Genomic DNA, 24,727 nt, shown 5'->3' with positions numbered 1-24,727 from the left:
GATTAATGAAGTTCATTAATCTGAGAATGTGAAACCTAGAAGAAACAAAGAACTTAAAGTAAATAACCAATGTGTTTTTATTTATTCATCCTTTATTTAGTAATAGCACCCAAAGCTGCATTATATTAACACAAGTAATAAAGCTTTCATATTTATTCCTACCAGTGCATTTCCAAATCCAGATGAAATGCTGGAAATAAGTAATGCTGCCATACCATGAACACAGGGTGTAGATCACAATGATACACAACTTACAAGTGAATCCCAATGTAATAAAATAGAAAGTTGTAGCTTGGGTATGAAACCTGCAACCTAAGGAACTGTGGCCATTTCTATCTCCACAAAATACCATAACAAAACATTGGCTGTAGGAACTATAAAGATAACACATTTAATCACATGTTTTTGCATCACTTTCTTGAATACTCCATGTTGGATGTACAACTTATAGCTATAGTGTGTGTTGGCTACAACTCTACAATAAGAATGTGTATTGCTTGTGTAACAGAAAGGGTCATGAAATGTGTGGACCTGTCTGCATGTTTAACAAAAGGAAACAGCAATACAATAAAACTGCACCACATGTGAATATTGAAAATGGTTAAGTTATAAAGTCATTCATTCAAAAATCCAAATATTTCAATGGAAGAAAGCATATAAAATGTAGTAAAACATAAATTACATTTAAAGGTCTGTACATGATTCATCCTGCAAATAGAAGGCACAAAACCAGCACTTTGTACAGTAAATTGCTTATTTTGGTCTTCTGAAGTTCAAAGATTCATTTTCTCTAAAGAGGCAGGAAAAAACACGGTTTCACACGCAATCCAGCAGTAATTGTGGTAAATCAAGTAAGCCTGCAACCCCGCACAAAACCTAACAATTTAACAATGTAGGAACATACAATGTGGAGCTCTTTTCTGTACTTGATAACCAATCTGCAATTAAAGTTGGATTGTTAAGTTAGTGCATACCTACAATATCCCCTACAATATCCCCATTTTTGGTTAACAGTGTATTAAGGCTGCTTGCTGTTGAAAATGCACAGCAGAGAAGGAACACTTTCATCCATAAATGCAGTCAGACGATCTCGTTTGGAAGCTTCTGTTGCAGTCATTCATTGGGAATGATGAAAGAAAGCCATCCTCTCTGCTCTCATGGTATTCCACAGATGTTGTGGATGCTCTAAGTCTATGTGGGTTCAAAATCATTTCGATAAATTCATGGTAGAAAATTCCTTCGAGGGCTATTAAACAGAAAAAAAATCCACTTCTGGCTTGGGAAGTCCCTAAGCCACAAATTGCTGGAGCCTGGGGAAATACCCTGGGGAAATTGCCCTTGCATCTTCCCTGGGTGGACGTTATCGATGGCCTTTCAAGACATGCTGCTGTGCTGGACAGACCCGTGGTCTGACCCAGCACAGTTAATTTTATGTTCAGATTCCCTGCTTTTCTAGTTATCATAATACAAACATGGATCAGTAATCGCAACTTAGTTTTTTTTCAGACTCAAAAAGCTAACAACAATCTTGCGTCCATTATATCAAAGAGATAAATACTATAAACTAAGCTGTCCATCACATCCAGGGCACTTCTTTATGCTTAGAGCAATTCAGCAACCATAGTTGGATTCCTTTTTGTGTAATTGGTTTAAGCATAATTCACTAACGTTACACTCACATATCATGATATACATGATGTGCAATGCTACTCTGCAATACGTTGCACAGCAACAGTACATAACTGAAAAGCAGCTTCCCTCAACAACTGTAGGACAGTAAAAAAGATTAAACCCAGCAATTCTATACCATCATATTTGCAAAATATGATGGTGGCGATGGTCAATAAAGCTGGTATATCATTACTGATGCACTTTACATGGTTGTAGGGTTTTTAGTTTTGATTCTTTTAGTCAGATCAAAATCACTGCTATTAAGCCTAAGGATCTACAGCCTCCATGCATGGAAGTGATGTGAAATTCTCAGTAATAAGGCCAAATTCCTTAGGCTTCTGATTGAATTTCTGCTTCGTCCATCTGAAGTGTGTCATTATCACCCAGCAATTCTGTTTCAGGCACAGAGCCCTCCTCTTCCTCCTCCTCCTGGACAGGATTCTGGGTGATGTCCTCCGTTCCATTGTGTGTGTCATCCGTGCCCTCCGATAGCGGAGCAGCCCTGTCGGCCACTGATGCATTGGAAGGTGCCGTCGTTACGTAGCCTGTGCTGGTGGATCCACTCCCGCTGTGGTGGGAGCCTGGTTTGGGAATGATCTGGGGAGGCATTTGCTGAGGAGCCATTTGCATTGGAATTTGGACAGGATAAAAATTTGGCAAGTATGCACCATAGGCAGGCATTGGCTGGTAACCATTGACTGGAATGTAGAGCTGAGGAGGTGGGACCATCGGTCTCATCTGCCCTTTCATTTGTATGAACTGTGGTTGAGGGAAAGCTGGAGTTTTCTGCTTTGGTCCAATGTACCTAGCATTGCTGACATTGCTAACAGGGCTTGTGCTGAGAGAACTTGTTTGCGTGGTGTTGCTTGCCCCAGAGGTTTGCGCTGAGCTGTTGTAATTAGAAAGGTTTCCCCATGTTCTTAATCTGTTGTGTATATCTTTAAATCTTGGTCTTCTATTGGGAAATTCATTCCAACACTCCAGCATCAAAGTGTATATCCATGTCGGGCAGTCATCAGGACACAGCAAAACCTGTCGGTTCCTTATCATCTCAATGACATCCTGGTTAGAATAACCACAGTAAGGCTGCAGGCCATAGCTGAAAACTTCCCACAGGACAACTCCATATGACCATATATCTGAATCAATAGAAAACTTGCCATACATAATAGCCTCAGGGGACATCCACCGGATAGGAAGAAGGGAATTTCCCATTAGTTTGTAGTAATCAGCAGCGTAAACTTCCCTGAAAAGGCCTAAATCAGATATTTTCACATTCAGTTTATCAAATACCAGTATATTCCTAGTGGCCAAGTCCTTGTGGACAACGTGGTGGCTTGAAAGATATTCCATTCCTGCAGCTATCTGAGTCACGATGTGGAAAAAGTCTGCTGGTTCCAGAGTGGATTTTACTGTCTTGTCATCATCAGTGCTGCCAACATCTGAATGGGGAGATCTCATCACCAGGAACTCATGGAGGTCACTGTGGGAACAATAACTAAATATCATGCTTATGGGTTGTTCCTTCGTCACTATTCCCAGCAAACAAACAATGTTTGGGTGCTGTAATCGTGATCTCATCATTGCCTCATGTTTGAATTCTTCTCGAAGAGCCAGTTCTGCTTTGTCTTTAAGTGTCTTGATAGCAACAGCTTGTGTCTGTTCACCTGGTGCTGTACCAAAAAGATGCCCCTTGTAGACTTTGCCAAATCTCTCCTCTCCTAATTCCTCCATAAACCGCACAGTGGATAGATTGATTTCTTTAAGTTTAGCCTGAAATGAAGTAAAGAAAGTAAGTCACAAAGTTTTCTAAACAACAGAATATCTTATTAAAGAAAAGCTCCTAGTGACTAGATGCTCCAAATGGAAGATAAATTAGGCCAAAATGAGTTCTAAGCTTTTTGTATATTCACATCATATATTGATTTTACAGTTAACCTTGAAATGAATTATAGTATTATCAGAAGTGTAAATTAAATTATGTTGCAAGTTGATGAGTGTAATTATTTTTACAAAGGAGCAACCTTTGTTGCAAGCTAAATGCAATAATTGGTTCAGAGTAAATCTGGCGAACAATGATGTCTGTTAACCTCAGCTGCACTTGTCCTACAGGTTGGCCCAGTGGTGCCCACTGGAGATTCATGAGAAAAGCTGCAGGCACTGACTGAGGAGGTGGCAGCCTTAGGGTGAACTGAAACATTCCGAAACAAGGAGGAACAAAACCTCTCTCCTTCGGTTCTGCAGTAGCAGATATGCCCTTTTACTTCCATTGCACTACAGGAACGGTTCCTGCCTGTGGGCAGCAGTACATAGTACTCCTGCTGAGAAACTTCACACTAGCCGTCTGATGAAAAGGGGCTGAAAGAAGAGCAGAAGCAAGAAAGAATTTCTCTCTAGTACATGAAGGAAAAGGTGGCAAACCCAAGAGTGCAACTGGCAGGGAAAGCAAAGGAGTTTGTGATGGTGATCTAATCGGTCCATCTTGACCATCTCTATAGGCTGGAGGAGTTCCCAGCTGAGACAGATGCAGCTAGCACAGCTTCACACACAGGGCATCACAGCAGGAAGGAGCAGGGCAGGCTGGAAAGGGGCTTTAACAGGTGATTTGGGACAAACTCTTATTTTAGTTGCCAAAAGACTGGACCGGACAGTTTCCAGCACAGCCCAGACTCAGCCATTAAACCTCCCCCTTATCACACAAAATCAATGCAATTTGTTGCAATTGGTAATATCCTGCAAATATTCCACAGTTTCCTGAACAGATGTTGTCAATTGTTTCAAATTAAGCATTGTTTTTTAGAGCTTGCAGCTTGTAAATGCTGTGATTAAAAATTCAGCATTAGCTCTGAAGAGGATTTTAGCGCAGAGATCAGTTAGTCGACCCAGAAAATCATATGCAGGAGCTGACATCTGTAGACAGGAGTTCAAAGCCATTTTCGTTTCACCATCCTTTCTGATACACAGCCTTAGAAACATGTTGCACCCTGGCTCAGCTGCCTGCTCAGTGGTGGTTCAGAATGCCAGTGGACTGAGCTGACAAATTAGACAAGAAACCCCTCCGCGCATCCTGCTTTAAACAAGCAAACGAGCTGCGTCATTACCAGGAGTGAAAATGAGCTGTAGGCTGAAGACTGGACCAGAAATAACATTTCCAGTTACTGAGACAGCAGGCAGAATGAGAATTGGCAAGTAAGGACAAATGTCATAAAATACTTTGTCCTGAAAGCTGTTGCCTGAGGCCGGGATTTCTAGATACAGCTGATGAGTGCAAGACCTGTTTTTCACTAAAGTTGATGGCCAGCATGGTATGAAAATCAGGTCCCTCACTATACAGCTCAATTTGAACACTGACAACCTGAGGCACTGAAAATCATGACATTTTAGAAATATGTGGCCTAAGCAAATTCTGGAAAAAATACCTGTTTGTGTTGACTGATGAGTGGCATTTCCATGTCCTGGCTGGGAGATGCCATCAGCTGGCGGCGCTGTGGTGTAGCAGCAGATGCCTTCTGCTTGTTTCGGCACATGCACACCAGGAAGAAAAGGCAGGCAATAACCAGCGGAATGGCTATGCTGGGAACCAGGATGTAGAGGATTCCCATTTTACTGTTGTCATGTGGACCTGTCAGGAACAGAAATGTTCTTTACTTACAGTAAGTAATTTTAATGCATCCTATAGTAAAAAAACAAAACAAAAACAAAAGCAAGCAACTACTGTATGATTATTAATACTGTATTTTTTAAAAAAAGTAAATGCCTATAACTTGCAAACAGAAGTCACATTACTGCCTCCCCCTTCTCCATAATTTTCCATTAAATATTTCAAACAAGTTTCAATGGACATAGCAACTAACAGTATGAAGATAAACTAGAAGCCCCACATTTAATGTAGTGCCTGTAGTAGTATGTGGTTTATTTCACTTTTCTTTTGAGGATGCCAGTTGTGGAAACTGCAGTAGATAAACTAGAGTATCACTGCATTATCTTGTTCAGGGAATAAAAAACAAATGAGTAGTCTTCATCACAGTATATAAAGCAGTGAACAAAATGTGATAAACCACAGCACAACACTGAAGTTTGTCCTCACTCAGCATCAGCCATTTCATCAGTACTTTGCCCGCTTTCTACCTCCACTGGTAGAATAAAATGAATCTTCTACACAGAATAAGATAAATCTCACTTCTCGTTGGCAGAGATACTATTTGTTCTGAACTTGCTAGAATTAAAGTGCCTTTATGTCACAGTGAGAGACGTGAAAGAGGCATCAGTACACTTCGTAATACTTTTATAGAACCTTCCTCTTTATACTTAGAGAATCTAGGAAAGCATAGTGATGTTCAAAATTTTCACTGAAACTGCCTGGGATGTTTTCCGCAATCCATGGTTTTGCTATTCGTGGCTACTGCTTTCGCCCAACCACATCTTTACATCATGTTACATGCAACGTAGAAATTTATTACAAATGTCAAATCAAGTTACTGTAAAAAAGTGAAATAACGAAGAAATTTCCTCAATTTTGAGCACTTTAAATATCCAAGCAATCTGTAATACAACCAATGTTATGACTTCCATGATACATGCGCTGCTGCAGGAAACATGCTTTTCTTTCTAATGAAGCACAGTTATTAAGTTGCTTTGTCATGTCCAAAGACTGTTACCACTGTAATAGCTTCAGAGTGAAGGTTGTACCAACACAGGGAAGTGAGAGGCACAGTATTAAGCTAGGAGTGCTCTGCTTTTCATTTTTGCTATCAGTAGTGCAGTACAGAGCCACTACCAGATAGCATGGGACTTTTCTGATAAGATCATGTTTTACAGTATCTCTGCTGCTGCACTTCACACCTTTTCCTTCCAACCAAGCATGGTGCTGTATCTCCCTCTACAGGACCTAAAAATCCTTGCTGCCTGCAAGATACAATTGAATAGCATGAGCAAACCAAGCACACAGGTGGTAACTATGTCAAGTCTGGCATTTGACAAGCAGGAATACAAACTGCAGCAGTGTTGTTAATTATTACCTCAGCTTAAGCATATAATATGTAATAAAAAAGTGTCACAGCGTGTCAGTTACAAGCTCTGATCTGCAGGAAATACCAAATGCCTACCACAGAAAACAAGGGTGCTGCATTACAGCATAACATTTGAAACCATAACTCTCTTGAGTGAATTTTACTTTTAAAAATAGGGAACATTCAAAATTACACGATTCGGGACAGTAGGGGGAAAAAAGAAAGAGAATACATACTACAAGAAGGTATGTCACACAGTTCCATGCGTACGTTTTTGTTCTTTGTAAAACACCAGGGCCCATCCATCTGACCTCCAGGATTTCGACAATATGCATGCCCTCCACCTATCTCTGGAAACTGTGTGCTCGTCAGATCATGGTTGTGGGGACTCTGGGAGTCCCAGAGTTGGCAAGTGTGGCCAGACTTAGTAACGCTGACAGTCCCTCTGTAGTCTGCTCCAGAACCATTGTAGCACTGATGATCTGCAACACAGGTTTTGACAAAACGTTGCAAATAACAAAACAATCAAGGGCCAGCAAGACCAAAAGGGTTTCAATGCATAGACCATGTATGCAAAAAGTGCTTGAACTCAGGTACTTCGGGATTTAAATGAAAGCTGTGGGATTTGAAATTTCCATTCTGTGGGTATCTGTACTTTTGCACCCAGTTATTTCTGGTTTCTGCTCTGGAGTGATCAACTGCTAGCAAACAGAGTAGGCAGAAAAATTGTCAGCACATAATTAGTGACCCAGGAACAGCCCTTCTACTCCTGGATGCAAATATAAAGTCACAGAAGCGAGATCAATGTTTTTACCCATCCCGTGTAGGTGAAGAAAGACAATTACACTCCATGCTTAATTTATAGGATTATATTCTTCTGGATTTCCATATAGAAAGGATGAACATTAAAAGTTTAATTTCTTAACACATTTTTCCAGTAAATTTTCCAGTCTTTTTGAGGTTTACTGATAGGTAAACGTAACTCAAAAATAGCTGCATGGGGGGACTCACGCAGAAAGGCAAAGACTGAGCCAGAGGTGAGGCAGGCATGTGGGAAGGGAAGCCTGAAATGCACTGTAAATCTGAGTCAAATCGGCTGTGTGAATACGAAGTTTTATAGCCCAGGGTGGTTGATATACCCCTCTTCAGTACTCAGCAGCATCCTTTAAACTTCCTCACGATCCTAACTATGCCTTACAACAGTGCAATATTATGGTGAGTATTAACATGTTAAAAAGTAGCACCATCCAGTATATCAGTACTTTCTTTACAAAAATCATTACTATGAAAAAACTGCCTCTCAGACCCAACCCAAGGAAGCCACAAATCCTACATTTTCCCAGTGATGAAACACCTGGACTTACATCGGCTGAGCCTTTCCACGGGGATTCCAATCCTTATGCAGTTGGCAGCTTCCAAGGTATCAGGTCTTGGGAGATCCTCACACTTAGGCAACTGTAGCTGCATCAAGATGAGGGGGTTTGACCTAGCAATGTTGTACTCCTGTCTACAGAGATCATTCTCCAGAACTTCACATTCATCCCGGCACAGCTCCCGTGGCTTAGGTGTCCGAGAACGCTCGTCACACAGGGGAAACACAAAGTGGCAGAAAGATGGTATAGCGAACTGTGAACACTGATCAGACAAATGTGTGGAAGTGCCAATCATGGTAAATGCAGCTGCAAAGGAACAAAAATACTGCTTAAGTATTAATTCACAAAAAGCATGAAAAATTTTTGTGTAGTTTGCCTTTTTTAACTTTTGTTTTTTCTTGAGGGTCTGAGCAGTGCGGAAATGAGGTAATTTCTGCTGTAAAGGAGAGCTGATAAATGCAGAAAGCAAATCCAGCATTCCAGTGTCCCTCTGACATCTGAACAGAGCTTGTAGGACCTCAGTTTACCTAAGTGACTAGCACTGAGCAAACTGTTGACACTTGACTAATTTTAACTTGAAAGGATAAAGAGCGAAGGCAAGATACACCTGCCAGGATGCTAACATCTATTTCTTAAGTTCCTAATTAGGAAAAATCTGAACAAGGATCACCTAGCTTCTTCCTCCTGTAGAAATTCTGACAAGTGTTTTTCAAGTCTTTACAGGCAAAAGGAAGTGTGCCACTGGTATTTGGGGAGATATTAATAGACATGAGAAGCCTAACAGGCAGCAGTTTGAGGAAAAATGAATGTAATCAATCTCAGCATATTGATCACATTAAGATGAATGTCTTAGTGAACTAGGGACTTAATCCTCCCCTGAAATCTCAGCATCTACACACTGATGTTTATCTGAAAGGTTCCTTGCACATTGCAAAGAAAAGACCAATGTGCATGTGCGTCATGTATCTGGGAATGAATCAAGCTTTAAATGCAGAAACATTCACTGATGATTTGGAAAGCATCATTTGTGAGTGAGGCTTGCTAGACTGCATGTTCCACCAACGCACACTGCAAAAAGAGAGGAAATGAGCAGTTGAAGTAATTCAGCAGTCTATTTACAACCTAGAAATCAATTCTTCCCCTCTTGTCCAGCTTTCTCCTTTCAACCATCCACTTCCTGCTGCCACCTGCTACCAGACTGTCTCCTGTTTCCTGCTAAACACCACACATGCAGTAAGCAGCCCCAGCTCTAGCCTTTCGTACTGTTTACACCTCTGCTTATTTTAATACAGAAATAGTAACACAGGAATATAACCATTTATCCATCACATAGCAAAAAATGAGTGCACACATGATATCAGGCCTCAAACAACATCCGTGACGTGCTTGTCCCAAAGACTAGCAAGGAAAAAATAAACTTGGAGGAATGAAGAAGTCACTGTTACTGTTTGAAACACCAAACTAATTTTTTGAAAGCATTACAGAACTTAGACTGATATGAACAAAAAGTGCACAATTCACAATCATGTCCTTATTTTACTGGGAGGTACAAAAGCCAGCAGGACTGTGTGGTGGCGCCTAAGGGTTTTATTTTGTTTAGTTATTAAACAGATATTAAACAGCACAGCAAAGACTTTGCAAGCCACACACATCCACTGGTCAGGAGTCAGGTCCATGCACTCTTTGTTGCTGTCCTTCCAGCCTTTCAAGTCATGTCTCAAGGTTTTCTCCAGAAATGTACTTTTGTTAACAGAAGGCTGCAATTCCCACCTAAGCACATGGACAGGACTGAACACCACCAGGGGCTGTAGAGACAAAGGAAATGTATCTCACACATCAGCAACGCAGGGAACCAGGAATCTAGAACGAAAATTCCCCCATCTTCCCTATAAACTTGCAATGTTCTTGGCATTGGGCAGTAGGTGTCGCCGTTTCCCATGCACAGTCTTCCCAGAACAAGCAAAGGCACCAAAACCTGCACTTAAGAAGTGCAGGCAAAAGTATAAGCAAAATCTCAGCAGATTTTTTTGTTTGCTTGTTTTTAAATCTTATAAATTACTGCAATTTCAAAAATACCCTGTCATTTGGACAGAGAACACTGTCCGAATGCAACAGCTGTTTTACGTGTAAGTAGACTTAGAAGAACCGAGTCTGCTGTGAAATCCTCAAGGTTATTTTGCATAAGGCACTTGGTTTGTCCTTCAGATGTATATAGTTTGAAAATGCCATATTATTAACGGATTATCATTACTGCCTAGCTAGGCACTGGGCAGCCATACATGATTGGTTCACAGAATTTTCCTAAAAAAGAAAGGTTCCATCAGAAATTCTCCTCAACTTCAAGACAGAGTCCCAGACTCCAGCCTCCAAACTCTAACAATCAGTGGTATTACGGATCCAGCGGCCAGATGTTGTATATCCCAGAAGCAAGTATAACTTGATCAATAAACATTTGCTGGAAGAAGTTTTTTCATTGTTGGTTTTTTTTTTTTTTTTTTTTTTTGTGTGTGTTTAGTTTTTGAATGGTTTGTTGGTTGGGGTTTTTTGGGGGGAGGGTTTGTTGGTGTGGTTTTGGTTGGAGGGGTTTTTTTTCTTTTTTTAAGAACATTATGAACCTAATTCAGAGTTACAGATTTAATTATTTCAGATAGCTGAACATTTCCATAATGCTGAAAAACATCCGAACAGGGTAACGATTATGTCATAGAAAAAACTATCCATAGTACGTATTAACTAACAACATAACGATAAAAATAGGCTGGAAAAACAACAGCATAGAGGAGAAAGGAGGGAGGGGAATGAGTCACAACAGCCTAAGGAAAGGTCCACACCTGAATTTTGCCAGTCTCATAATGTGATCACCATCTCAAGAACAGCACAAAACTGGACGTGGTTTTCTTTCAAAAGCCTTAAAGATAATGTCTTTAAGGAGATAGAGCTGGCAAACAAAGTCAAACCTTTTTTGGCAACTAGCTATGTTAAAAATGCAGATTCATTTAGCCATATATGGTCAGATGCAAATAAGCTCCTGCTGGAATGAGTTAATTTGACATACATTATGACAAATAGTTTATTCCATGGATTCATTTGCTTGCTCTACGTGTTTACATCAGAGTCACAGCTGCTTATGTCAGCTAACTGAGGTCCAGTGAAAAAATCCATATTGATGTACAGGCCATTAAAAGTCATTGAAGTTTTGGATGCATGTTTGTGACTCAATTAAAACAATGATCGGAGAAACAATCAGCAGGGACAGAACACAAGAAGATCGACTCTTGTTTGAAATCCAGACTCTGCCAGGACTATGCAATAGGGGAGGAAACCCAAGGGAAAAGCCACCATACATTTTTCAAGAAAATAAAAACCCCAGTAACTTTTTATTACATCATAAATTGTTTTTTGAAAAAATCTTCTATTTCAATCCACGAAGCTGTTAAAAAGTTAATGCTCTGACATTTTACTTAAGGACAGCAGATACCCATCTTCCTGGCTTCAAGTTTTGCTAACTGTACAAGTGGGTAACTGGCTCACCTCCTCTGAACCTTAATATAAGGATGTCCTAGTCATTGATCGATAAAACTTAAAAGAATGAGAGCATTATTTATACCTGAATTCGTACTTTCACAAATGTTTTTTTCTCTGCTATAGAAGTGTATAAGCTTACCAGTAATTCGGTTTTCAATTTCCCCTTGCATCTGAAGGGAGTCCACATAAATGGTCCTGTTTCCAATGATTCGTGCACACGCAATTCCCCTGTATGGCTGACAGAACCCATCTTCATGGTAATCTTCTCTGCAAAAGACAGGTTAGGATTTTATAAGCAGTTGTCTAGCTGTCCCCAATGAATTTTTACAAAATATATTCTTATAATGGAGAAAATGCAAAAGACTAAATCTGAAATTTTTCCATTCCCCAGGTACAGCTTTCCCTTCCAATTCTCCCTACACTACCTTAGAAGTACTACCGAGGCACCTTGTAAATAGCTTATTAGAGAAAGAAGTAAACCAAAACCCAAGATTAATTTAAAAATCATATGCTATTAGTAATAGGATTTGACGGCTGAATCTATTAAAAAGCCTTTTGACTGAGACAGCAACATAGATCTTGTTACATGTCCCCATGCATTTCTGGCATTTAGCAGCACCAAGCACAATTAGGCAAATGGTTCTCTTCTTCCGCTTATATATACCTCTCTTCATTTCCTCTAGTGACCAGCAGAAGAGATCTTGCCAAGCTTTAATTAAAACATGGAATAATTTAAATTCTGATTTAGGGAAACAGGATAAAAAGTAATCAAGGTTTTAACCTCTTTTCCTCTTCTCTCTAGTTAGAGTCTACGCCAAATTCCTCTTCCAACGTATATTTTAACAAATTTTTCAATTCAATGAGGCTTTGGGCCAGATTTTAGTCCCCGACATCAACATAAATATTTTGGCATGAAAGCACTAGCCTTAAGGCTCAGTGGCTCAACACATCATCCCCAAAGCCCCAGTATATAATACAGAGCCGAGCTGTAGATCATAACTGCTTAGCACTGAAAGGGGCTTCAAAATGAGAGCACTCTCAGAGTTAATATCCAGTATGCCATGTGTTTCCTCTGGCACAGCATAGCCTCCATGCTAGGATTCACTAGCCTGATGGATTCACACCATGTCATTCACTGCATGATGGACCAAAAGAGACATAAAATATACTACAGAAAGCTATGACTCTAGAATAATCTTAGGACACCAAAAACCTTAACCAGCTTTTGTAGCTAAACAATCAGTTTAAAACTCTGAGGCACCTCTCTGATACAGGTAACTTTTGAAGAATTACTTCAATACTCTTCTGCACTTTGTACTTCATTATCAGATTGTAGAATCCGCTAGGTTAGAAAAGACCTTTAAGATCATCAAGTCCAACCACTAAATTATGTCACTAAGGGCATCATTTACACAGTTCTTGAACACTTCCAGGGATGGTTATTCCACCACTTCCCTAGGCAGCCTGCTGTACCAATGCCTGATCACCCTCGCAGTGAAGAAATTTTTCTAAATATCCAGTCTAAATTTCCCTGGATATCTATACCTGTTTCTGTCACCTGTGTATCCACTTCTTTTGCAAATACCTTTACCCTTCCTTGGGGTGCCACATGAGCAGGGCAAAGCAGTCAGTGAATACATGTTAAAACACATAACTTCAGCTGGCCAAATCAACATGAAAACCTGCTGCCTGACAACAGCTAGCCATGATGAGCCTATCACTCAACACCTACACAGTACCAAGTGTGGACCATTATTTCTGATATCTTATTCTGTCTTAGGAGCCTCTTTTCATTTTTCCTCTAATGTGTCTCCTTGATAAAGCTCATCTCTCCAGGGAAATCTTATCAGTATTTCTTAATGTATAAACTCTTTGGCAGTAGAAGGATGGGCAGGACTGTTCATACAGTGTAGACAAAAGCTGGAACCATTGACCACTACTCGAGCAGCACCTTTCCCTTTTCTCCCAGAAAGACAATCACTTAACAAGACCTGGTCCATCACACAGCTGGTAGGTAAACCATGGTGATACAAAGTGTCCAATGCAGTTGTTGTCCACATCTGGCCTTTATTTCCTATCACAGTATGATTGTTAAGTATTCATTTTGTCTACAAACTCTGAAACAAGTTCTGCTTCCACAAAGATATGTAAGTTTTTTATTATGGTGGGTGAAGTAAAGGAGGAGTCTTTCAGGATCAATTAATTCCTGCAGTGAAATTATTTCACTTATAAAACCCCCTCTACTTTTGCAACAGTTGCATCATGCCTTAAGGGACAAAAATATCAAAGCATTCTGTCTGCGCCTATGATCCTTGTGTTTTATGATCCTTGACCACCTCAGTAGGAAGTCAGCAGTTCCCATAAGGAGCTGAATGAATATGAAACCTCTATTTGATCTCTTCCTCAAGAGTAAATTCATACCTTACCCTGCAGAAAAAAGTCTGTAATGTATCTAACTGAAACTGTACCTCACACTTCAACTCTCATAGCAGAGCTCTCTCACCAGCACAAAAAACCCCAACAACCCGCCCCGAAACCACCACCAACAACGAAAACCCCAACCAAAAACTATAAAAAATAGCACACCAAACATCATGGGTTTGGTGACAAAAGCAGTGTGACCTCTTACTTAGCTCAGTTTATTTATTTCTGTCTAGAAACTTTCAAATACGGCTTAGATACTATATATACACACATACGCTTCCCTCTCCCACGTTGTAGTCAACTGCTGATTAAACTAAACTGGATATGACCATTACCATGGATGCAAGCAAAAGTAAACAGTAACCTGATGTCAGATACTCTAACAGAAGCTGGGCTGTTATTCTACATGCATCTTTCTCAGGTCAGGAAACTCAGTGAATACCATTTGACTAATAGCAATATTGAGGGGACAAAATTACATTAGTCTTTTTAGGAAAATAGTCGATTTCAACAAAGCTGCAGAAGTAGCAGCACTTACAGTTTCCTTACAGATTACTCTTATGCTCAGCTACATGTATGCTCAGCACATGGCAAAACATCGGCAGCAAAAAGCAACGTGGGGGGAATCTAATAAAACAGTGCAGGTGCAGTGTCACACTCAGTTCAAATAGGAGTCCTTGGAACCATGTGTGACTTTGAGTCATGCTCCAAACCATATGACAGCAATTCATTTGCTGATCAGAGCAAGAGTTAAAAGCTGCTGAAAATAGTCAGAAATACTGACTCTTCAATTTCCTGCTGTTTAAGCTGTAAAGTCGGCTCAAGAACCCTGATAAAGCAGACATCTGACTCTACGAGAGAGATCCAGAAGAGTTCAATTTGTTCCACTTGCAGTATTCTCACAAGCTAACCACCATAAATGCTTTTTTTACCTTTGTTCTTTGTTGGTTTGCTCTGAATGTTTCAAGATGGCACTACCTTTTCTCACTAGGGATTTTCTCCCATTTTTATATAACTTTTTGTTTGTTTGTTTTACAAAACAGACTCAGGAACATCCTAAGTGTTGATCACCTTTTTTCACGCTTGTGGAGAGCAGCCTGGAAAGGAGGCACCTGGAAAGCAGCACTCAATTAGAGTGGAGGTAAGGTTTATTGTCTTACTGAGAGAACTCTCATCCCAACTACTTGTCAGACATATGACCAGAGTTTGGATTTTAAAATAAAATCATAAAGAATCTGACAGAGCCTCTATTCCTAAAACCACAACTTCCATTTCTTAGGATGAATGTCATTATTTTTCCATGCCCATAAGGTGATCTTCTGCCAGAACAATAAAGTTAAGATCTAGCCTTTTTAATATAAAGCTAAAGCAGGAGAACCTTTGATTTCAGGCACAGACAAATAATACCAAAACATTCATACTACTTTTATCTACAACATGGGGTGTCTCTAAGATTGACCAGGCTTACCAGGTCTGGAAACATCTTCAAGGTGATAAGACATTTACAAGTTCCTTATCACACATGCACTTCACCACCTGATTAAACACAGTCTGCCTTCAGGTTTGTGGGCAGAAGTCTGTATGAAATGGAGAATTAACCATACAGGCAATGTAGAAGAAATACACAGGTTCAGCATTATGGTGCCAGTTGAATCTCCTCCATCTGACAGAAATCATAACTTCTAGGGACATCTGGGCCTATAAAGGAAGCACTGGAAGAACGAGATGCCTCTGAGTAGGAATAAAACCCAGCATGCATGAATAGGAATCTCTCTAGATGGTGGTCATGCAGAACTTCCATACAGCAGGTAGATATCTGCTCTAGAAGTATATGGAGAGATCTCTAGGTGTACAGCACGTGCTGCAAAAACATACCAACTTTGCCAACCCCACCCCTGCATTAAGCTTTACTTTAATTTCACATGTGACAGAGAAAGAACACTGAACAAAAGACTACGAAAGAAAATACGTAGGAAACAAAGAGGGTTTTTTTAAATGGAATATCTGAAATGCTGAAAGAACACATCTGTACTATACACAGTGTATGATATCTAAGTAGCGCAATCCATTGTATGCGACTGTCACATCTGAACAGTCCAGAGGGCATATGAAACAAAAAGTTGCAGTAAATGAAAGGCAATTGTGGAAACTGTTCAATACTAAAATCACCGTAAGTGTATAAGTCTGATAAGAGCTTTCAGTATGTATTTGATGCCCCTGAAAACACAGTAAGTGCAGACTAGTGATTTTGCTGAAAAACAGAGAAAACACATGAAGGTGTATCAGTCTTTAGCAAGGGTTCAAAAAGAGAATTCTGAAAGCAGAGTTTAGAGGTACTAGATATTAATTCTCTTGAAAGATACGGGTTTTTTCTGATTGCATCCCGCAAACAACTTACAAGGACAACAGAAACTCATAAGATAAATCTATTTTCCTGAAAATAATTAAAAAAACCAAACACTGTGCATCAGCCATAAAAAGAAATTCAGAAATCCTCCAGAAAACTCAGAAAGAAAAACTTTTTTTATTGAATAAACTGAAAAAGACAACCTAATAAGCCTACCAACCTATCTCTGTAAATTAAAAAAAAAAAAAAAAAAAAAGTTCTTTGAAATTACAATTTCAGAACAGTTTAATATTTTAAATAATAAATTTAGAAGTTATTTGGAGGGATACATCCTCAGCTTACACTTCACCAAAGTAAACAGATACTATGCCAATTCATAGAATATAACAGGATATTCCAGAGGCTAGTTTTTACGAAGATAGTAGAAACTTTGTTACAGCAGTTTCCCACAAGCAAACCAAGTGCAGTTTAAATTTCCTATAAAATTTCCCACAACAAACCTGAAGTTTTGACCTTCTTTCATATTGTCCAAGGATTAATCAGCTTTTAATTAAAAACTGTTAAACACTAAGAAAGCACATTATGACTCTCCTCTCCTCCCCTCCCCATTCCCTTACAAGTGGAATGGCAAAGCAAGGCCAAATGCACGGAAAACCACAGTTAGACAGTTACAGACAAAGGAAAGGATAAATGATTTACGCCATACTATTTGCTATGGGTAGAGAAATACAACATCTGGTAGACAGTCACTTGTCTTGAGGGAAAGTCTCAGAGTTTTTGATAGCTACATCTTGAAAACTGACAGCAGAAGCTGTGTAAAGAGGATAATTATGATCTACAGTAAGATCAGAGGGAAAAGGACAGGCATCAGATTTCAGATTATGAGTTTACTTAGCCCAGTGCGTGGCTACTTCATAAACGTAAAGCACACAAGTTAAACAACCTACAATACGAAGAATAAAAAGAATAAAGGGTTTATGTTTAATCAAAGAGAGGCAAATCACTCTGACTTGAGGGAAGGGCATTATAAAGAGCTGTAGTAAAACATCAGGAATTTCTGTTTTTAACATAGATATGCATTCATGGTTTGCTTATACTGCATCTCAAAGAGGACCTCTTATAACCCAGCACTACAGCCCTTCTAATTTGTTACCCTTACTCTTGACATGTATCATGTCATAGTGCTGGGGAGCAAACTGACTCACAAGGGGATCACTTTTCAATGGCTAAAATGAGTTCACAGCTCCAAATATTCACTCCCTCCCACTGAAACACGTCACAGAGAAGATCAGAGAGAAGAGAAACACACTACCCTTGTCATATGCCATAACACACCTATAAAATGTCTCCTGTAAAAAACTCTGTGAATTTATACTAACATTACTATAGAAAAATACTTGTTAACTTCCAGCCAGGTTTTTATACTTACTTTTCAGGGAAAATATAAAATAAAACTCTTGTTTCAGAATGAATTATAATTTGCCAAGAGTGCTGCCTTTTAAAGTAATAGTTACAACAGGCTATAAAATTGCCTTTGCTCATAGGCTTCCTGTTGTGCACAGAAGGTCAATGGAAGTTTTACTACTGACACTGAAGGCAACAGGACAAGGGAATACTAGACGGAGGAAAAGAATGGAATTTTTCAAAACCAGTATTGTATTCATCCATTGAGAAGGGCTGGACTAATGCCAGGTGGTCCTAACATCACCCATAACTTCTGCCCATATAGGGCAGAAATTCACTAAAGTGCATAAATGGGTTCGACGTTTTAGTGAAGTTTCCAAAATCCACAGATGCACAGGAAAACCTAAAAAACCCCAGCCAACCAACTGGTAAAAAAAAAAAAACCCAAACCCAAACTCAAACCCACCAACAAAACCCACAAAGCGAGCCAAAAAACCCACAAACCATAAAACACCAAAACCGCACACCTGCAAATCTGTGTCCTGACTGCTGAAGCCAAGAAGCAAAAGGATGGTAAGGACAGCTTTACTGCTGCATCAAGCCCCTGCCTGGATGGAGGCACCCTGTGCCCACATTGTGGGAGAAGGGCAAAGGCTTCCTGCACTACCTGTATCCACGCTCTGAATAAACAACTGAATTCTCTGACCAAAGGGTTATCTGCAAATAACCTGCCTTTCTGGCACATGAAATCATTGCACATTTTCACCCACATCTAAAGCTCATGGGTCCTGGGATATCAGAAAATAGTAGTTAACACCTCAAAGAGAACTTCACTATAATAGAAGATGGATGTAAAAGCTTTTCCCACAAACTAAAGGAATGAAATAAATAGTATCAGAAAAGAAGAGGAGTCTAGTGTTAAAGAGTCAAACAGTAATGGGCAAGGGAATTTATACAAATAGTCATAGGTCGGTTGAAGTTAATGGACCTGTGACAATTTACACTCACCAGCTATACGGCCCATGAACTTTGCTACCAGATGCTCACTGAATGTAACAACAGACCCCCAAAGCAAGATCCCCTTACATGTAGCATGTAAATCAGATAAATATTAACAAATAGCATTTATTTTTGTGCTTTTTATCTGAAAAGTAGTACATAACAAATCCCTAAAAAAAAAAATGCACTTAAAATTATATTTACTGAACACAGCTATTGTGCTGCATTTGATTTGAATACTTACCTGCTAGTTCCTAAAAACTACACTGTGAAATTAAACTCCAGATTCAGTGTCTACGATCAGTAAAAAACAACAGTTAATCTTTATTCTGTTGATTCTACTAAATGATGAATTTGTTAATGTTAGTCATAGGACCTGAGACACCATTAATAGATAAAGCAAATCATTGAAACGTCATTAGTAAAAACACAGCTGCAAATGGACTTGGTGTTTGTGACAAACTAGAGAAAAGGAAGTTGTTCGTGAAACAGCAACTTGCAAGCAATAATCTCATTTTTAGCCTATTCTAATTATTTCCATAAAGGATTATAAAATCAGTGTTTTTAAACACAAAATTCAGGCTCCAAAGTCTGTCTCTAAAATATAGTCCAAATAACGTTTTCAACATATATTCTGATGTTAACATGAAAAGAGTATTAAGGTATGAAAGGAGTATGCAAGGTATTTAAAAAGCATTTAAACACACGAAAGTGGGACACACACATCAATTGGGTTTATGCATATGCCTTCCCTGAATCATAAACCAAATGCTCTCCTCACTAAGCATTGTTTTAAGCGGGTGTCAGTAATCCTAGCTGAGCTGTGTCCTTGCTAAAAGATACCACGTTCAATTATATAAGAGGATAAAATCAATGGAAAATAGCATTGCCTTCCTTTCACAGAATCATCCTCCATCACTCCTATCAAGAAAAACACGCAGCCTTCACTAGCAAAATGTAGGAAAGAACTGAACATTCAAAACTGTGGCAAGATGCTCTTTAGATAACACCACATGCTGCTGTGGTTTGATGGTATCACAGGCATTCACATACTTATTATTGCGTTACATAATTAGAAAAGGTTTCAGAGTACCAAAAACTGTTACTGCTTGCAAGTACAGTAATCACATACACAAGTATAGACATGGGTGGCAGGATGGCTCTTACTAGAGTAACCTGGATAAAACAGTCAAAGAAGCAGAGCTAAACAAGGACATCTATGTCCTGAATTTCTGCAAGGAACAGAAGATTGTCCCAGGAGGTATAACCAGCCATAATCTCTGATTACCACATGTAACTTCAATCAGAAGACCTAATACTACTTCTACCTACAAACTCCCTCTTTCAATTTACTCACATAACATTTTTGTAAATTCTCCCCATTTTCATAGGTGTTAACATGTTGGATGAAATCTTGCAATCAGATGAGTCACCTGGCAGTCCAAGGAAGGCTGCAAATCTGTTTGCTGAGTGCCAAATATTTTTAACAGACGCATCTCTGTTACAACCAGGGTTATTGAAGAATGGGGGGCGGGGAAGGGGGAACCAAGCTACCAAACAAAACAAAACAAACTAACTAACCAACCAACAACCAAAAAACCCCAAACAAATGAAAAACCTCAACAAAAAAGACAAACCTTCAGGAAACTAATTACAACATATGGGAACACAGACCTGGCCATGCAGCATTCCAGCTTCTTGCTCACCAAAGAAGTCATTATGAGTCTCCCTTCCCACCCCCTTTTTTTAAGGCAAGTTAACCCTCTCAGTGTGTAACGACTGTCTAATAAATTGTCTCCCTCTGACATATCCAACGAAAAACAGCAGGCCAATGAACCTTCTGAAGAGCCTCTAAAAAGCAGCTCCCTATTTCCCCTACTGCCAGAGGAAAGCAAAATTCTTCTTCATTTTTATCCTTTTTCCTCCTGCCATGCCACCTTGAGTAAAGTACACCTAGGTCAGCTCCAAAAAGGTTTTGGAAGAATCTACCAGCTGAAAATGCCATTATAATTGACATTTCATATCCAGGTAGCAATAAAATTGGTAGGGAGCATATCAGGCGGCCCAGTGATGTGGCTGCCACTGCCTTGGGTTCAGTGCAGGGAATAGAAGACTCCACCTGGGCTGCTGTCCTATACTGAAGAAAGGATGTGACCAGGTAGGCAGAGTAAACAGGCCATGTAGGCTGCCCAGGAGGATGGGAATGCCATCAAGAAGGATCAAAGAGCAGCTTTGATGGTGGGGATGCCATAGGAGGGAGGGAAAGTGGGCCTCACCGAGAGGACAGGTCTGGGGATTGGGGTTCCTTCTTACCCCTGCAAGTGGATGAAAGGCAGTCCACCTCCCACTGGGATGCTCTGACCTTGCCTAGTGCAATGCTCCATATCAGCTAATAGGGACAAGCATGATATAATAAATTATTAAAAAAAACCAAAAACCCTTAAAGTTTTCAGGTAGATATTCATGCATTGTGATTTACCTACACAGGCAGATTTTAACCACAGAGAGAAATTTTATATTATTATGCTCAGCCCATTAAAATCCATTGATGGAATTTTATATGTATGCCAGGAAGACAGGTAAGAGGTAGAAAGTCTTGAGAGAAAAGATGACTAAGAAAACATGGACAAAAATAGCCAGTTATAAAATCCAAGGAGGAGAGGTTGCAAAGAAAACAATGGAATAATTTAAAACAAATAACAAATCCCATGGAAGTGCCTCAAGCTTTATGGTTTGGTTTTTTTCCTTGAATGATGGGAAATATAAGTTTTCTGTAAAGTTCTTGCTAGCTTTTTAGCAGAGTCAAGTTGTGACATTTTTTGTAAAAAAAAAAAGTTTAAAACCATTATTAAATACAAACTGCTTCAGAATTAAAAATATTTTAAGTGACAATGCCATTAAAAATTTGATCACTTGTAAAAGTATCTGAGCAAATGAAAAAATAGAAAAAATTTTACTGGTATAATTTTTTTCTTCCCTTTTTTTTTTTTAACATAACAAAGGTGGCTTTTCTATTTCAGCTAAGACAGGGATTAAACATATGACAGAGAGCTTTGTAAAACAGCCAGAAATTGTCATCATCAATTATAGCACCAGCTATAAACTGGTTACATAATTATATGTACATGCAAGTGTTCATCTTCAAAGTCTTTCACAGAACATTTTTATTAAAACTACAGAAACACTATTTATAACCATATCATACCGAAGTGTCAGTTTCACAATAATTTTTCTAGTCTTAAGGAAAAATCAGCATATTCCATTTATCAGAAAACTTCAATATCAACTAAATTAATTCTTCAAAAACATCTAAGCAACAATATAAAATATTTGTTAGCTTCTGTATTAATTTTTACAGATACAATATTAACTTATTCTAGGCAATGTTTCAGAAAATTACACTTTGTGAATACTTCCCAATGTTAGAGGCTGTTTCCATAGCTGCTTTTAAATTTGAGTTGAAATTTTCCACAGTCCAAAGCATTTTTATTTATTTTTTTTTTCTTCTAAAGAAATGGTTAAGGTGTTTCAAAAAATGAGGCCAGAGAAAACTACCATTTTTCTCTTTAGAAAACAAAACCAAACCACTGCCAGGAAAAGGAACAGCCATTTGGCTGTCATGCTATCATGTTGCCTTGCTATTGGGCAGACACCTGAGACCTGCTGGAACATACCTTTTGCTGTTCCCATGAAACACTACACAAATTTGTCCAGTCTTTACGTCATTTCCATCTGCACGTTCTCAGCCCAGCCTATGAGACTGTAGCTGATACATTCTCCAAATACCCCGTCTACAGCAAGCTTTGCAGACGTGTGTGAGAAAATAAAACTGCTTGGCACCCTTGACAGGTCTAGTTCCTAAAGTTAATTTAGGCAGTGATCTAAGGATTGCCATCTTGCTCAGGACTCAGGAGGAGAGGGGCTCCTGAAGTGGGAGGACGAGGTTCATCAGAGATGCATAAAGGGGCTACCACCAGGAGAGCACAAGGTCTTCCAAAATCTGGAGCAAAACCTAATATTTTTTGTGTATAACCATTTCTTTCAGACAGCAGATGATTAAGAACGTGTGTCCTCTTCTGGGCTTCTGTATTGAAGACAGCAATCTATTATTAGCACTACCCGCCTGTCGGCTGGCTCCACCAACTGAGGTCTGGATGGTATGGCTGAGGAATCCCAAACTCATGAAATAATTCTGGTGTCTCATCATTCCACACAATAGGATTGTTGATTTTTTCCAAATTAGGAAAATTAGCTTTTTCTGCACAGGAAATTCTATGCCAGTTTCAATCAAAGCCTCTGTAGTTCTCAAGAATTAAAAACAGACAGACAACCTTCTACTTCAGCTACTGGAAGAGGGTAAAAACAGACAAACTTTGCCTCTGCAGCTACCCTTTGCTGAGGCTGGAAACACAGCACCATGAATTGCCCAAAATCGGCTGGGATGCCTGCGTACCCATCCAGCCCTCATGTAATCCCAAAAATAATTTCCTCTTACTTTTCTTCCTTTGGCCTTAAAACCATTTTATGAATATTTATCAGATCTTAATTCCAAAGACTCCTCTTATTTTTATTCTCCCATCCCCCCATGTACAACTAATTAACTCCTGAAAGTCACATCTTTTCATTTAAATCTTCCCATAACATAATACTGGGTACTGCACTGTATCTCAGGCAAAGAGAAATAGCTCACATTCCAACGTCAGTTATAATTATGCTACACATACGATGTCACACAAAGTTTATTAGTTTGTAAGGCTGTAAGTAGCAATTGTACCAGCACCACAGCTCCATAAATTAATCTAATCAGGCTTAACATTAATAAACTCTTCCTGAATCAAAACATGTAGAAAACTCCATTAGCAAATCAAATGCTTCTCCGAGTTCAGTATTTCAGCATTTAGTTCTTAATGTTGGAAAACTGAGATCCTCTATATACTGATACGTCTGTCAGTCTGAAGGACAGAGAACGTAAAAGTACAGTAACCACCCATTACACGTTCTTGCTGGAGTTCCTGAGAGTGAGAATTATTGACTTTGTAATACATTTTTGCTTTTGTCTCTTCTCCTCAATCTAATGTTGGAGGAAACGCTGGACACTAAGGATGTCTTTTCCACCTTAATTCCCAAACACAGTATGAGCACGCTACCTTGAAGCTACCAACCATAAATGGGGAATATCACAGCAGCTCAGAGTCAAAAAGCACCTACGGTTTTAGCTTTATTAACACAGCAAAACCACAACCATACCTTTGTCCTAGGTTTCGGATTCCTGCGTAATTCAGCACATCTTACAGTTAAGGATACGTTTTTATGTAACACGTAACATTTACCGTGGACTCAGTGTTATTAAGGGTCTTCTCCTACCTAAATGATACTGTGCTTTTATGTAATAAACTGCAGTCTGTCACAGAAGAAAACAAAAAGACAGTCTGTGCTCCTCCTGTTGAAAGCACAGGAGATTCATTCCTCTATGAAACAATATTCCCTTACACTGCTTGCTGCTGAGACAGACGTTTCTCACTCTGGGGAAAGACAGTTTCTATTTTGGGGGTACTGTCTTGTGCATGTGTGTTCCTTGCAGAGGTATACAGTGTGCTGGGTGAAGAAATGGCTGCGAGGCAGGGTTCAAGGGGTTCTGGTGAATGGGGCTACATCAGACAGGTAGGCAGTCACCACCGGTGTTCTTCAGGGCTCAGTTCTAGGGCCAGTTTTGTTCAGTATTTTTATCAATGATCTGGAGGCAGGAGTTGAATCTAGTTTGTAAATTTCCCGATGGTACCAAACTGGGACATGCTGTTGACTCTCTTGAGGGATAAGAGGCCTTCCGGAGGGATGCAGATAGACTGGAGCACTGGGCAATCGTCAATGGCATGAAATTTAGCAAGAACAAACGATGATTTCTGTAACGGGAATGGAACAACACCAGACACAAGTATAAATTGGGAGAGGAGTGTCTGGAGAGCAGCCCTGCAGGA

At 39.4% G+C, this 24,727-nt stretch overlaps 1 protein-coding gene across 1 annotated transcript in view; it reads right to left on the bottom strand.

The window, feature by feature from the left end:
• Positions 1-969: 969 nt before the first annotated feature.
• Positions 970-24,727, bottom strand: part of ROR2 (receptor tyrosine kinase like orphan receptor 2) — a 153,043-nt gene continuing 129,285 nt past the window's right edge. The window contains exons 5-9 of the mRNA XM_030470589.1: positions 11,718-11,845; positions 8,045-8,359; positions 6,917-7,162; positions 5,091-5,293; positions 970-3,444 (exon numbers count right to left, since the gene is read on the bottom strand). Of these exons, the coding sequence (XP_030326449.1) occupies positions 2,002-3,444; positions 5,091-5,293; positions 6,917-7,162; positions 8,045-8,359; positions 11,718-11,845 (2,335 nt within the window). The 3' untranslated portion in view covers positions 970-2,001. The remainder of the gene's footprint in view (positions 3,445-5,090; positions 5,294-6,916; positions 7,163-8,044; positions 8,360-11,717; positions 11,846-24,727) is intronic.

The sequence above is a fragment of the Strigops habroptila genome, chromosome Z, assembly GCF_004027225.2.
Source record: "Strigops habroptila isolate Jane chromosome Z, bStrHab1.2.pri, whole genome shotgun sequence".
NCBI lineage: Eukaryota > Metazoa > Chordata > Aves > Psittaciformes > Psittacidae > Strigops > Strigops habroptila.
This window is presented reverse-complemented; position numbering and strand designations above follow the sequence as displayed.